Genomic DNA, 15,494 nt, shown 5'->3' on the forward strand with positions numbered 1-15,494 from the left:
CAACTACTAAACGGCAGCTCATTGCATTTTTCTATATTATCTCAGCTAAGAGGCAACTGAGTTCTCAATTAATGAACTCAAGGGTGTGCTTGTGTCTCATTTTGAGCTGACAACAAAGATTAAATGCATTGTGCTCACTGAATACTCAAGTCCTCCCATCACAACACTTTTCCAGTTCTTTCTATTCGCTCTTTTCACTCACTTTACGCTCTGCACTTTCCTGTCAACTCTTTTTCAAAGCCCTGCAAATGTCTTGACACTTTCACCTGAAACGTGTCTCATTGATTAATGCAGCGTGAAATCTTTGATTTGTGTTTGAAATTCCACTTTGTGTCGATATATCTTCAGGTGTAGAAATTCTATCGAAACGAATTAAGAACCCTATGAAAGGTCGTAAGATTCTCGTTTGTATAAAAAATTCCAAGTAAGAGAAAGTGCTCGAATCATACAGGACCATTGTTTACCCCAGCACCTGCTTGCGTGGCTTCCTTTTCATCGAATAAATATTTGCCAATGAGCCGACGGTCAACTGTCATCCTAAGTAACTAGCTCGCAATTTGTGCAAATTATGTATTTACGAATCGAATTTGAATCAAAACATAACAAAAGCCACTGTTTAACCAGAGCAGAGTGTCTCAGAGTGGCAGCTGGTCAAATTCAAGACACAGACTGGATTAATAATGCAACAGGAAGCTACTAGTTGTGCCAGAGATTAAGCTATAAAAATTGCTGCCCGCTCGCACCAATCATTGTCAATTTAACTGGAAACCGACTCTGATTTCGACCGTTTTCCGCTGTCAGGTGCGAAAATTGGTGTTGAAAAAATGCAGGTCTTTCATTTAGCTAACAAGCAGGTCAATTTGTAGTTGGAGACGCAGCGCGTGGGAGGCAGCAGAAAGCAGTGGAAAAACATCAGGTACTTACGTTGATTGAGTCCAGCCTGCTGCTTATGCAGAAGCAGTGGGCTTTTGACACCTCTTCGGGCCGCTTCTAAATAAATCTTGAAGCTAAGCTTGCTTCGAATTGTTCTATGTATAACAGACAATGAGTGTTAAGAGCTCTCGTCGAATTAACACAGAAATGTGCAACAAGTACAAAGTGCCAAGCTAAGTGCAAAATCTTTTTCTGCTCTCATGCCATTGGGCCTGCATCAATTGGAGCCTGTGGAAGTGGTCTCTCATTAAAATTTGATTGATTTATTGCCTGCAATTGGAATGGACTACCCTATTAAAAAAAACTGCATTTAATGCATTGCTTGTTACCTCAGTTAAACGTTCAACTATTTCAGGCAGTGCAGGATTCTTTTTTTTGGCACAGTAATACGAATGTTAGAATTGGTTTCGTTGCGGCGTGAGGGCCTCCCACGGAGGCGCGAGTATATTTATATATTTATTTTACACACAACCTGCTGTCGCGACGCTGCAACAAGCTAATGGGAAATCGCATCATACATTGTATGCAAATTGCATTACAACAGCAGATTGATTCCGGGCAAATGGATTTGTTTTGTTTGCACAAACGTAAAGCGTTTAGCTGCTAAAAGTTCGCAAACAACGAGCTGAAGCCAGTCATTGAGGGGAGAAGGTCACTGCATGCAAAAGAAGAAGACAATACAGTGAATGGTTAACGGTTTATGTGGGTGAGACTCCATTTGGGCACCGAGGCAGCGGTATGGCGGCAGGAATGGCCGATTAGAATCATTTTCAATTAAGCCCAATTTAATCGAATCCAACATTGGATCGCATGCGTGTTGATTGGGCTTATTAATTATAGGCCCCTCGTTGCCCCCTCGATTAATTATGGAGCCCAATAACCAGAGGGGCAGCAGCGACCGCAAATGCGACAGCAGCAGAAACAGCGCCACAGTGACAACGGCAACGGCAACGGCAATGGCAACGGCAAATGGCGATCCGCACAAGCGGAAAATGGCCAAAACGTAGACAGGGTAAAACGTAAGTGGGTAATGCAGTGCCCCGCCAGGCACACTGCTAACAGCTGCTGAATAATTCATTGAGAATCGATAGACATAGGATCATCATAGGAGGAATTCCAGAAGAACTTTACGGAAAATGATGAGAAGAAAACCAGCAGAAGGATATCAGTCGTAAATATCATGAGATGTTACACAGACAATCATGAGGAATACCAGACTGAATCACTGAAGGAATGGAAGGAGCAATACCAGAAGGCAAGACTAACACAGGAGCAAAATAGAAACAATAACGGGGGACATAACAAGAGCAGGAAAATGAGCAAAATTGAGGAGGAGCATGTATTACATGGGAGCAGCACCGGACAGTGGGGAAACCTGGTGTAGGATAGGAAAATATAAATTTAAAACATTTTGTAGGATACTTTCCCGCGCTTGCTGGTTGTGCCCAAAAACAGAGGCCGCGTCACGCGCTGAAAGTCACTTCGAATGTCAATAAATCACCCAGAGCTAGCCCCTGGACCCTCCGCCCACTGTCCACTGTTGCGCCACCTTCGATATGCTACTTCCTGTAACCATTTTGCCCTTCCAGCCATCTGTCCACCGCCAGCGCTCGAGTGCATTGACTTTGACGCCTTAATGGCTTTTTCAGTCGACTCACGTTGAATTTTTTCTTATTTCTGCTTTGTTCTTTTCACAGCAGCAGCAGCAGCAGCAGCACTCTGGGCTAGTTGGCGGTACCTACCGCCTGCCTGCCACAGTAAGAGAGCGCCAAAGGTTTCATTGAAAGGGAGCGCGGAGAAGAAGATGCTCCACAAGGGCACACATGAACGTGCCCGCACAGACAGGCAGGCATGCAGGCAGGCAGGCAGGAAGAACAAAAAGCAGTACACGCATCAGAATTCGTGTGAACCAAAGCGTCACAGCAGGCGGAAAAAAAGGAGAATGGGCTGATGGAAAGGGAGCGTGTGGAGAATAGACAGGGAATTAGAAATTATACAGCGAACCGAGAGCCAAACAAATTGGAGAGCACTCGAAAAGAGAGAGAGAGAGTGGGCGAAACCGACCGAAAACGATGAAAATATCCCACAGATTATTTGTTCTAATCCATGTTGCCACTTCAATTATTTTCTAACCAAAATATTGCCAGATTCCCACGATCTCGCAGCGTACAAAAGACTCGCTGGCGCTTATTGACACACAAAATTCACCGAATCACTGTGCCGCTTGACTGGAATGCATATGGCTAGGCTTTGCACACACAGGGAAAATGCTAGACGCGAAGCAGACAGAAACAGGCAGAGAACAAAAAGTAAAAGAAAAGCAGGTGAGTTGGGTGGAAACCGGCGGGGCGAAGCACGCACGCAAAAGTCAAATTGGCTCATTTATCTTATTTCATTTTTCTGCCTTATTTCCGGCGAACGTTTGGTGGCGCGGTGGGGAGTGACTAAGTCGTTTGCTTGCCGTCATAATACCCTTATGCTTATACAGCGACTCTGCTTAGCATATCATAAATAAGTGGCAGTAGGAGCCCACGATAAGTCACATGTGAACGGCTTTGTAGATACTCTGAGATGTTTATTTAGAATTTCAAGTCCTTCACTTGCTTGAAAAAAAGGGAAATCTATCCAACTTAGAAAGCTGCAAGGGTGCTTGAAGTCGCGCCCCCTGCAGCTAGCCTTTACTTCATGTTTTATTTTGATTTATTTCTCGTATGGTACCACACAGAAATGGAGCTCTACGCACACGCAGAAGCAACATTTGGCATTTGAGCATTGCTCAAACCGAGCTCTGGCTCGAGCCCTGGCTCAAGAAATTAAATTAAGCAAAATTAGAAAATTACATTTGTTGGTGGTGGTGCACCCTCAGAGAGGCCCATGCTTAGAAAATATAACATGTACATATGTGTGTGTGTGTGTGTGTTTGTGCCGCACACCCACAAGCCCCTCATCAAAATTTCCCTGACTTTTCGTAGAAAAGAAGAATGAATTTTCCGACGCAAATTTTGGAACAAGAAAAAATGTAGCCAAACAGACAGACATGCAAGGCAGTTGGCAAGTGGCAGTTGGCAGAACAGAAGCACCCACAGTTGATGGACAGCAACGGAGATGCCGCTCAGCACGGTGCCCAGAGGAGCATATTTCTGTGGCTCAGTGGCCTCTCATGCGAAGGTGACTAATTTTAATTTGGCCCAGGAAACGAAAATTAACACTCTTTGGCCAAATATTCGCCAATATATTTTTCCTTGCTTACACAAAAAACAGTAAATTCTCCAAATTTTCTTTTAATTTTCACTCACTTCTACAAAATTGAACTCATTTGTGGTTTCACTTTGTTCTTCTGTTGCCTTTTAAATTGTTATAAAGAATTTCTTTATATTTTTGCTTAATCGAAGTCGTGTGTAAAGTCAAACTAATTAATTAAAAAGAAACAAAGTTTTCATCACTTTATGGCCCGTGAACTACTGATCAAATGTTAAAATCTCTGACTATTTGTGGTTAAACGATTAATGGATAATGTTGGTTATATTTTAACCATTTGATATAGTCTACAAGTTGAATAATAAATTCTGGAACTTGAGTATAATAATATTACAAAACTAGCTCAAAGAGATTTATGTTTATGTTATGTAAGTGACTAATTTGTATCACATTTTTGGTTGGGAAAACTCTGGTTAAGTGGACACTAGGGGATGGGAAGATGTGGGCCTTTTTTAATACCCTAAATGGTAAGGTAAAAATCTGATAAACTATGAAAAGAATTGGTTTCCCAATGGAGAAGCTTCAATCATCATTGAGGGCTATCTATAGATAGGACTGAGTCATATATTTTAAGCATAAATACGTGCCATAATCAGTTCAACTATCAATTAGAATCGTTATCGATAGACTTTTAATAAAGTTCAGCCTGATTGAGCGATTTATCATTCGGTTTTATGAGCCACCCACACCGTGGCCCCGTTCCACGGACCGCGCAACGTTGGCCAAAGAGCACAACAGCCCCAAGCGAACCTTCAGGGTTTATGGCTGGCAATACTCCACGCAGCACTGGTTCTGCCACGCGTGCTTCACCTGTGGCCAAATCGCTCATTTCTCATTACATTTCTCGACCGTTGCAAGCTACGCATCCTGCTATGAGCCGTGCACCAAAAGAGGCCTGCACGCAAAAAGTGCCGATGGTGCCGGGGTCGATGTGTAAAGCCGAAGGCTTTACCGTAGGACATGTTCTGGCATCCGAGTATACGATGCGGAAATTCTTTGGATATGAGCTTGGCCGAGAGGCAGAGTAAATAGGGGGTAAATAGCTAAGTCATAGGTAAATTATGGAGACTGTTCTAAAAGAATCAATACGGTATGATGCATAAGGCGCATAGCATGAAGGAAGCATTCAATTTGCAACCAAAAGCACAGTCCGAAGCAACCAATAAAGCGAGCAGGTGGAACCTCCGCGAGGGCAGACGACGATTGCCTCGTCTGCCTGCTGCGCATTTTCACTGCTTTGGTCTGAGGCTTCGCCTCAGGCTCTGATGGTGCAGATGAAAAACCAATGACAGTTTACTCTTTTCAAACGTCAAACGGAAAATGCCAAACGCGAAGAACTTTCATTACAAAATGAAATGTGGCGGAAAAAATTAACAGAATGGGAGCTGAAATGTGAGTAGAACCGAGCTGGAGATTGGGCACTGTAAAGGCTGCCCAGCCTCATATGGCGGTGAAATCAATGCAGTAGCAGCTTACATTATTAACGGCAGAGCAAATAAGTCACATCAAATAACAGGAAAAAAAAAACCAAGCAGCAATATATTTATTTGCGTACCTTTTGACTGTCAGCTTATATTGCAACCAGCATGCAAAAACGACAAAATTAAAAAATGAAACCAAAATTCATTGAGCGAAAATGCATATCTATGATAAAAGTGCAAAAAATTACTGTTTGATATTTCATGTTTGTACAGCCGCCAGCGCTGAAATATTAAAGTTAAAACAAAACAAGAAAATATATTGCCATTTATTGCATTCGGTTAAAATTCAACAGGTACTGCAAGGCTCACAGCATAATCCAAAATGTATCCTAAATTGATGCACACAAAAAAGTAATAGTAATATAAAAGAAAACTATGATAAATTATACAAATAAAGTAATATTGTGTAACATTCTGTAATCTGTAATCTGCATGAAAATCCGTCTAGATTGAGAAAATATCTACCTAATGGTGGGCCTAGCTCGAATACAAAGAGCAAAAAAGCTAAAAGCTAATACTAAAAGGATGTAATAACATTTGGTTTATATTCTTAAAAATTGTACTCCTCGAGAATGCGATGCAGATTGTGGAAAAAAAACTAAACCCAGTCGGAAGCAAACAAAATAGTAGCCCAGCCTGCAGATTCTGCCCTTAAATTCTGTACCTTTGCTATTTTTTATGAATGTTTTCAAAAGTGACAGTGAAATAGACGCGAAGTGGAAGACAAATTATTAACCAACTAAATATTATAATTATAATATTATAAAATCAACAACTAGGACTACAAAACTCAAATAGTACTTGAAAAGTAGATCTCTAACCTTCGAAACATATTTTTAAAGACTAGCTAGAATCAAATTATATGGTAAATTGTAGACTACAAACTAGTTTTGGTAATAAACTGTATCTAGATTTATTTAGATGATGAAATAGTTTTCATAAAAGAGGAAAGTTCTCTAAGAACTGATTAGAGTGAGAATCCAAGTTGACTGCAAAATCCAACTAGAGATTGGTACAACAATTCGAAAATCAACACCTGCAGACAACCAAAAACTAACACAAAATTCTATTTATTTATTTGAAAAACAAACAAAAAATGGTTTCTTAAAAGTAAATGCTAAAAAATGAATTAAAACTAATACGAATTTGGTTGAGTTATGTACATATGCATGTATAAATGTATGTATGTTAAAAACTATGTTTCTTAGCGTGGTTGCTTCTGTTAAACTATGCAGAAAAATTCCAAATTGTGTGTCAAGACGAGCGTTGTCTGAGCGACTGTCTGGCACAATCAAAACAAGCGGCAGCCCGGTCCAAGAAGAGTCGTCAACACTATTCTAATTAGCTGCTAGACACTCAAGGACATGCCTCAGAGGCGAAGGTGGTAAGGGGATATCTGCACCTCACCTTAGCCAGTTCTGGCGAATTCAGCTTATTAGACCACAAATTAAATGGAAAATGTAAAAATCAGTGAAGGAGTTGCGGGTTGGCTGGGACCCGAAGCAGAGCTAAGCACTAAGGACTGTTCCAGAATGAATCTGAAAGATACTCGAACAGCCACTTGTGAAATAATTAATGCGCAGTAAAAGGTTTTAGAAAACTGCGACACGAAATAATCGCCTGGCCAGCTTTAAACTTCTGCTGCTGGGTCTATTTGAACCTCTGTGAATTAATCAAAACTAATATTTTGTTTGCCGATTAAAAACTATAATTGTAAAGAGAAAAGTAACAATGAAAAACATCAACTACTTGAAATCGTAACATCAATCAATCTTACAACAGAAACTGATGGTCAAAATCTCTGTCACACTCACCAGTGGTTGATATTTCCAATGGAAATGGTCGTCTTCTCCAGTTGTTTCAATTCGAAAAGGTTGGTTTTCAACTTCAAGTCCAAATTCAAATTCAAATTCAAATTTCTGGATCAATTACCAAATCAGTTTTGTTTTATTTTTTGTTTCAGCATTCACTCCAAATTCTTAGCTTTGATGTTTTTTCTTTTGAGTTAGCTTTATCGATACTTTCTTTTTTATAACTTTGGCTTTGACTGGAATAACAGTAAAAAAAAGGAGGAAAAAAGTAGTTAGATTCCACAGACACAAACACTTTGCACTCGCCTGACGTACTACTTTCACAGATCTGCAAATATAAGTAGTCTCGAAACGATGCGTTGGCACGGCACTGCACTCTGCACACACCAAAAAAATAACAAAGAATAAGAAATACTGAATTTAACCGTGGTCTCCAGAGTGGCAGCAAATATGCGCGGGAACACTTTCATTCATTCAAACAGCGGCTTAGCCGTTGGAGCGCTTTCTGGTAATGTGTTGTTCCTGTTGCTGCCACTTTGGGGTTTTTGGGGGACTGTGCGCTGCCAACCAACCGTTTCGAAGTACGTTCAGGCGCTAACTGAAGCTTGTGAGCCAGGAGAGTCGATATTTATAGGAGCCACGCGCCGAAGCTCTAACGAAGGATGCCGCAAAGCTTTCAGCCGATAGCTTTCAAGGGGCTTTCGAGGTGGGTGAGCAAGGAAGCTTTCGTGTGCTCGGATTGGACAGGCATGCACCCATGCTTCTGACCACACTTTCGGGGTAGAATGTGTGGGTAGTTTTCCCGAGTAACCGAAGCCACTTGTTGACAACAAAAATGTTTTGCGCGCCAAAATCGGACCAAACATTTTATGGTCGTGGGTCCAAAAACTTATTTGCGGTCGCATTTGGTATATTTTGGTAAACTAAATTGGAACACCAAATTCTAAAACATTCATGGGAAAAAGTTGCATTTAATTTATTCATTTTAGGTCTATTTTCATTTGAAAAACTAACCAAGCACCGCGCTCAATAAATGTTTAGGAATTTTGAAGTTCAACGCAGATCAAAGAGAAAAGGAAGCAAAAGGAACGAACGCATCTAGCAAAATGCAATTTTTAAATAGCTTCAAGAATATTGGAAAAGTCTGCAGCTGTCAGAAACACAGTCCTTTGCGTCTCAACAATGTGGCCGCGCACGTGAATCGTTCTAAATATAATAATTGGTTGGTGTTCTTCCAAGCGAAGCTAAAGGAAATTGTACACAAGCGGAGAGACTTTGACGAGCTAATCGAACTCTTCATAACATTTTAGGGTGGCAATATTTCCGCCTCAGCTTAAGCTTATTTAATTTGAAATTGCAGATGTCCACGACTTTTCAGTTGTCAGTTTAGCTTTGAAATTTCACGGCTGTTAAATGCTCGAAATCAAATTTCTGCTCATCTAGCATTTCTCGTAGAGAAAGCCCAATACAGGCAGCGTTTGTTCTGTCAGTTCTGTTCTTGGACCAGATAAAGTAATGCAATACTCGCGGATTTAAATGGTTTCAATGCGAGATGCCTCTTTATTTCGCAACATTTAGCAATAATCAAAGGACAAACATCCACAGATGGATGAAAAAGATGCGCGATTCCAAAATATATTTCACAGAACAGACGGACTTACTAGCACGACTCATCTTGCATGTAAGAATATTTATTTTCAAATAGAACCCAAAAAAAAAGCACTTTAAGCAACTAAATTAGAGCGAGACAAATCTCAATCGCACTCACCTTTGATGCAATTAATGGGAGTGTTGGGATAAGTGTTTGGCTTACACACCAATAGAGTTAATTTCACTGGCTCGGTGCGCTTTCCAGTTGATGGGAAACGAAACAAATTGTGTACAATAAAGAAATAAATTAATAGTAATAACAGAAAAATTTTCATTTCCAATTTTTGTTTATTTAAACTAAATGGAGGATTTAAAATTTCGATAGCTGTATCCGCTGAAGTTCGATTTGAACATTTTGATGATTTGAATTAGCATTTCAAAGTTTTCGTTTTTATAACTTTGGTTTTCACTGTAAAAACATTAAAAAAAAATACAAGAAGAAAAACCAGTAATTCGATTACAAAAGACACGCACATTTTGACACTTAAGTTTTCTAACACTTGCCTGAAGTATTAGTTCCACAAATCTGCAAACGATTTAATGGCACAGCACAGCACTCTATAGTGGCACAGAAAAATAATAATCAGAATTACAGGAAGTAACCGTAGAGCCCAGAGTGGCAGCAAATAATCGCGGGAAAACTTCACTTCAGCAGCTCATTGCGTTCATTCAAACATTGGCTTAGCCGTCGGACTTCTTTCCGCTCTTCGGGTGTGTTGTTCCTGTTGCTGCCACTTTGGGGGTTCCTGGGGGACAGTGCGATGCCAACCAACCGTTTCGATGTACTTTCGGGCGCTAACTGAAGCTAGTGGGACGCGGAAGTCGGTATTTATAGGACCCGAAGGAGGGACCGAGGCGACCGAGTCGCAGAACTTTCAGCTGCTGGCTTTGAAGGTGGGCAGGGAAGCTTCCGTGTGCTCGGATTGGACAAGCATGCACGACCGTTTTTCACCACACTTCTGGTGCGGGTGTGTGGGTGCATAAGACAACGAAGCCACCACTTGTTGATGAACTGTTTTCCAGTTAAAATTTGTTTAACAAAAAGCTACTATATGGTTCGAATTCAAGTTGTTTGGCATTATTTCAGAACACAGGAAGCTGAATTCTCGGTCTCCTTCATCGGAAGAAGCTCTATCTGGGATTTTTTGCAAGATAGTTTTTGCGATGCGCTTCTCTTCTTTCTCTCAGCACTTTTATGTCATGCTTCAAGAAGTCACCATCGTTTTGAACACTTCACCACCATGAGGCCATTAAAACACGATCAATGCACAGTATCAAAAATATTCACCACTCTTTTGGAAGGGCCTTTCGATTTAAATACTTTTGAGCGCTTCGCTGTATCATGCAAAATTGTGCATCAAAACAAGCAACAAGTGACAGTATGAAACGGTATCAAAGCTGAAATTCTTCACCCCGCCGCAATCTAACGGTATGATTATATTCTGATAGTTTGCCAAAACGGCAGCAGACTTGAACTTTTTCGGAGCTTTTTCTGGAAACAGCAGAAATGTTGCATTGTAAAGTTAAAGTGCAATGCTTAAAGCTACATTTATTACATAGATAACTCAAGCTATAAATATAAAGAACGAGAGCCTAAAAGCTTCGACTTGCGTTTAGGCTAGCCTTGGCAGCCTTTATTGATAGGACCCAAAGCCGTGACCGAGACCAACCGCTGAAACGCTTGTGAAAGGTGCGCAAGAAAGCTTTCTTGTGCTCGGATGGGACAAGAAAGCATCCCTGCTTTTCACCACACTCTCAATGGGGGTGCGTGGGTGCACACGACACCGACGCCACTATGTACAGTACTTTTCGATGCACAGTTTTCGAGTTAGGAGCTTTTGAAGGATCGCTTGCAGCAGCGATCATTTATAGAAGACTCGCGAAAAAATTAAGATTGTAGTTATACACAAATTGTAAATCACATCCCATGGAGACACCCTCTCCTTCTGCTCCCCTGCGCGCCATCAGGTACTAATGGTTCAACCCAACTGTTGGATACCCACTGAGGAGATTATGACTTGTGCATTAAGTAGAAACGAAAGAGTAGCATAAACGCTGACAGGTTATGCAATTACTTGCTTATCATATTATGCTTGATTAAGTTTATTAGCCAAAGTATTTATCACTGAAGCCCATCAATGTGGGCTTAGTGGACTCAGTTGCATTATCAGCTAATGGCATTGCTACAATCACATACAATACTTGTATTTTCAATGCTTTATTTTCTGGCGCTATACAAACATTTGGTTGCCGCTTCGTGTGTGTGTGTGTGTGTGTGTGTGTGTGTGTGTTTGTCTGAGTGGTGAAATGTTAAGTAATTTGTGCAAATTGTACATAAGGCTAAGTTAATTCTAGATGGTATACATATGCATAAAATATATCAATAAATGTGTGTAAATGTTTTGTATACCTTTTTGCACGTTATCTAAATATTTATATAATTTATATGCATGTAAATATTGCGTTTCACAACTATAAGACAATTGCACGTTCAGTTTCCAGCGATTGAACAGTTTGAATTTAGCTAGCAAATCATTTTGCAGTTTAATTTTGAATTGAATTAAGATCAGTCTTTGAGCAAATTGAGTAAAAAAAGCTAATCAATAGAAAGAAAAGTAGAAAAGTGGAAAAGAGAGCAAGAAGTAAATAATCAAGTGTCGTGAAGGATATTGCACGAAGGATAAAGTTGAAGTTTAACCTACAATTGGCTTACAGCAATGGCACGCTCTACAAACATACTCCGTATCCCCCCAGATTGTGTGTGGGACATGAGCTGGCGACAATTAAATTGTGCTCAGAACATGCCATCGGACCGGGCCACAGGGATCAGCACAATGAGAAAGATGACAAAATTGCGCATTACGAGACGCCAGTCATTGGGCACGGCGTAGGGCAGCAGGATATGCGTCAGGCGGTGCACCTCATGCGAGACGCAGACAAAGATGAACGAGGTGATGATCATGTTGAGCGTGGGGAAGCCCGGCAGCAGCACGAGCACTCCGTGGCGGTCGGCGGCTAGCCAGATGTGATACTGGCAGACAAACAGCTCCAGCGAGATGCGCCCGAACCAGGCAAAGAAGCTGGAGTATCGGGTGCGCAGTATGCCCGAAATGTTGCGCAGCACCACATACCCGACAATGGGTATGAAGAGGATGTACGAGTGGATCTCCTCGCAGTTCTGCACATTGCGGCACAGGAACGAGAAGGACGTGTAGATGCCGACACCCAGGAGGGCCAGCAGCGTCACCGAGATGGAGGTGCGACGCGCAAACATATTGCCATGGTTGTTGTCATCGAAGACATTGTATTTCTGGGCAATGTGGAAACAGGCGGCGTACATCATGCCAAAGGTGACCGTGTACCGGTCCAGCTTCCACTGGTGCCACCACTCGTGCAGATCGTCGTCGGTGGTGACGAACAGCGCCTTCCACGGACGCGTCACAAAGATGCGCTCGAAGAAGACTTCGGACATGAACAGCACCGTGATGACGCCCAGGCAGCCGATGCATTTGCACACCAGATAGAGATAGTGCAGCGGATTGGAGTCCACCGACGCGGACGATATCCTCGGCGGCAGCGACAGCACAAAGTACACGATGCACAGCCAGAAGGAGAGGAGCGGCACAAAGTAGTAGAACTGATACGGACGGTTCATGCAGAAGCAGAGCAGCACGCTGAGGAAGTTCACACGGAACATGGCCTGGAAGAAGCGGACAAACAGCGAGCCACTGCCCCCCGTCTGCCAGAGGTGTGTGAAGTGCGTGTAGCCGGTGAGGAAGAAGTAGCCCGAGATGAGCAGCTTGATGTGCATGTGAATGGGCAGCACACGCTGCGCGCCCGTCATGTAGTAGATCAGCACCACCAGCAATATCCAGCCGCGCAGCTCGTCTGTTTGGTCTCTGTTGAGGACCTTGGTGAAGCGCGAGTCCTCCGTGAAGAACAGACCCAGTGCAAACACGTAGCCCACGGGTATCCAGAAGCTGAACTCCGAGTAGTATTTGTTCTCCTTCATGAAGAAGTTTGTGCGGTCGCACAGGTAGAAGTAGGCCATGATTAGGCCGAGCAGCGACAGCGCCACCATCGGTGTGCCATAGTCCGTGATCAGTGCGGACAGGGCATGGGTGGGACCGCCGCCGCCGCCGCCGCCGCCGCCGCCGCCGCCGCCGCCGCCGCCGCCGCCGCCGCCGCCTCTTCCTCCGCTGTTTGGCTGATGCTGCTGCAGTGGCACGTAGAGCGTGTGGCCACGCAGGTGGAGCAGCCAGCGACGCAGGCACATGCCGCAGACGAGCGTTATGCAGACGCCGAACAGGGCGTAGGCAACAATCTGCAGCGTGGTGTGGGGCTCTGAGCTGCTGCAGCAGGTGCCATCGTTGTAGTTCATGTAGTCGTTGCAGTACATGTTCCACAGCAGCTGCACCTCCAGCCGCTGGCCGTGGGCACACAGCTGATGGCCGTCGATGGCGGCGTCCAGCAGACCGTTGGCAATGTGCCAGGCCGACTCCCAGACGGTGGCCTCCGTGTAGCGAAAGACGTTGCGGGCCACATGATTCAGCCGATCGATGTCCTCATTGAGCAGCAGCTTCCAGGCGGCCGGCAGCTTCTCTTCGTCCACGCGATCAGCCAGTTTCCAGAGCACACGCGATGTCTGAGCCACCAGTCGGTGAAAGGGGGCCACCAGCAGGGTGAGATTTGCGCTGTACTGTCGCAGCACCTCCTCGGTTATGTTGCCGCCGAGCAGGCCCGAGTAGGTCAGCCCCACCACATAGACGGAGGACAGCTGCTTCTCGGCCTCCAGCCTGTACAGGCGATCGATGAGCGATGGACTGACCTCCTCGGCCCTGATGTACTGGGCCAGCATGTGCAGCTTGTTGTCCTCGAACCGCACCGCTGCACTGTCGTCGTGGGCCCGCGATGATCCGTTGTTGTCCTCGTCGGAGGACAGCGGCAGCTGGCGCAGCTGCTCGATGAACCGCTCGTACAGCAGGCGCACGCTCTCGTCCCCAATGAACACGAAGTTGTTTTTGTTGTCGAAGAAGGCCAGGTAGCGCAGGCATCGCCGCGTATCGCTGTCAGTGCGGCAGATAGTGGCAAGGCGTGGCATGGCATAGCGTTCCGTGGGTGGGTGGGCCAGTCAGTGGGTGAGTCATTCGCATGGGAAGAGAGATAGAGATAGAAAGAGTTATCTATGATAATTGTGGGAATGTGGGGGGGTGGGGTAAAAATGTTAATTGAATTCACAATTTTGAATTGCCACTCACGTGAGGGAGTATTTGTGCACCATGCACCCGTACGGCTGCCATTCGTTGTCGCCCTTGAAGCGGCCCTTCGACAGCAGCCACTGGCAGGAGTCGCTGCCTGTTAATGGGCAAATTCAATTATAACTTTCAACAGGACAAATCGATACGAAAACACAGAGACATAGAGAGAGAGAGAGAGCGAGAGGGGAGCACCCACCGTAGTTCCAATTGAGCAGGCCGTGGTAGAGTATGAAGCCCAGGACTAGGAGTAGGGCCACCTTTTTGGCATTTGTGGCATTCAACTGCTCCATGAACAGATCCGCCTTGGTTGGCATACGCTGGACGCCACCACCGCCGGCGCTCCCAATACAGATGCCACCCAGCTCGACGCCTCCGCCGCTGCCACCAGTGATTCCACCGATGCCACTGTTGCTGTTGCTACTGCCGCTGCTGCTGCTGGTGGTGCCGGCCGAGGCGCTGGTGCTGGCGCGCAGCTCACGCAACTCCATGATGACTATCCTCCGCTGTCTCCTTGCTGTAGTCTTGGCAGTGTGCGGCTTCTCACTAGTTTGCCTATTGCATGGTCTTGGCCCACTTTCGCTTGACCCGTTTCACACGTTTGCTTCGTTTTGCGCTCGCCTTGGCCCTTTCGAGACCAAATTTGCGTTTGCTTCTTGCTGCAGCCGGCCGATAGGCGGCCACTAATCGATGCGGCGGACAGCTGATCGCTGTAGCCCGCCAAACTGCGACATTTACAGATTCCATCGGGTTGACATTATGCAGTCGCACCTTTAACTAAGCACAGGTCTACATGGTTTAAATTAAATAACAGCTAATGTTTGTTAAAACCATTTAAGAGCGCATTAATAGCTGGTCGGCTTCACCCGACCACAGCTAGGTGGCAACGCTGGCACTCGACTATCATTCAATATTATTCCATACTAAAGTTTTGAATAATGCGTCTCGTTTTAGCCCAATAAAATAAATATTTATGTTCAGCTATCAGTTATTGTGCACATATTCGTGGTAACAGCCAAATATAAAATTTAACCATCAATTATTTCTAGACGTTATATCGATATTACGGATATCGGCGCTAGACATCGCATAAATCCGATCAAAAC

The 15,494-nt window shown here is 44.1% G+C and overlaps 1 protein-coding gene across 4 annotated transcripts; it reads right to left on the minus strand.

Annotated features, from left to right (window-relative positions):
* Window positions 1-11,335: 11,335 nt before the first annotated feature.
* On the minus strand, window positions 11,336-15,109 carry LOC117897172 (N-acetylneuraminate 9-O-acetyltransferase). Of its 4 annotated transcripts, none has more exons than XM_034805893.1 (4): window positions 14,588-15,108; window positions 14,392-14,488; window positions 13,323-14,199; window positions 11,336-13,268 (listed from the first exon to the last, which is right to left on the minus strand). In XM_034805893.1, exons 1-4 carry the CDS (start codon window positions 14,877-14,879, stop codon window positions 11,928-11,930), a joined length of 2,607 nt encoding a protein of 868 aa, XP_034661784.1. In that variant the 5' UTR covers window positions 14,880-15,108; the 3' UTR covers window positions 11,336-11,927. The 4 variants fall into 4 exon arrangements, with proteins under 4 accessions (XP_034661784.1, XP_034661777.1, XP_034661769.1 ...); XM_034805886.1 differs by having other exon boundaries at window positions 11,336-13,274; XM_034805878.1 differs by having other exon boundaries at window positions 11,336-13,286.
* Between the last annotated feature and the right edge of the window lie 385 nt (window positions 15,110-15,494).

The sequence above is a fragment of the Drosophila subobscura genome, chromosome A (assembly GCF_008121235.1).
Source record: "Drosophila subobscura isolate 14011-0131.10 chromosome A, UCBerk_Dsub_1.0, whole genome shotgun sequence".
In the NCBI taxonomy this organism is placed as follows: Eukaryota; Metazoa; Arthropoda; class Insecta; order Diptera; family Drosophilidae; genus Drosophila; species Drosophila subobscura.

Excerpts from the sequence above, each read along its gene's own strand:
- LOC117897172 (XM_034805871.1), bottom strand. The coding sequence starts at position 14,879 with ATGGAGTTGCGTGAGCTGCGCGCCAGCACCAGCGCCTCGGCCGGCACC. Across the intron at positions 14,489-14,587 it reads CCTGCTCAATTGGAACTACG|GCAGCGACTCCTGCCAGTGG; the intron begins GTGGGTGCTCCC and ends GCCCATTAACAG. Across the intron at positions 14,200-14,391 it reads GTGCACAAATACTCCCTCAC|CGATACGCGGCGATGCCTGC; the intron begins GTGAGTGGCAAT and ends CCGCACTGACAG.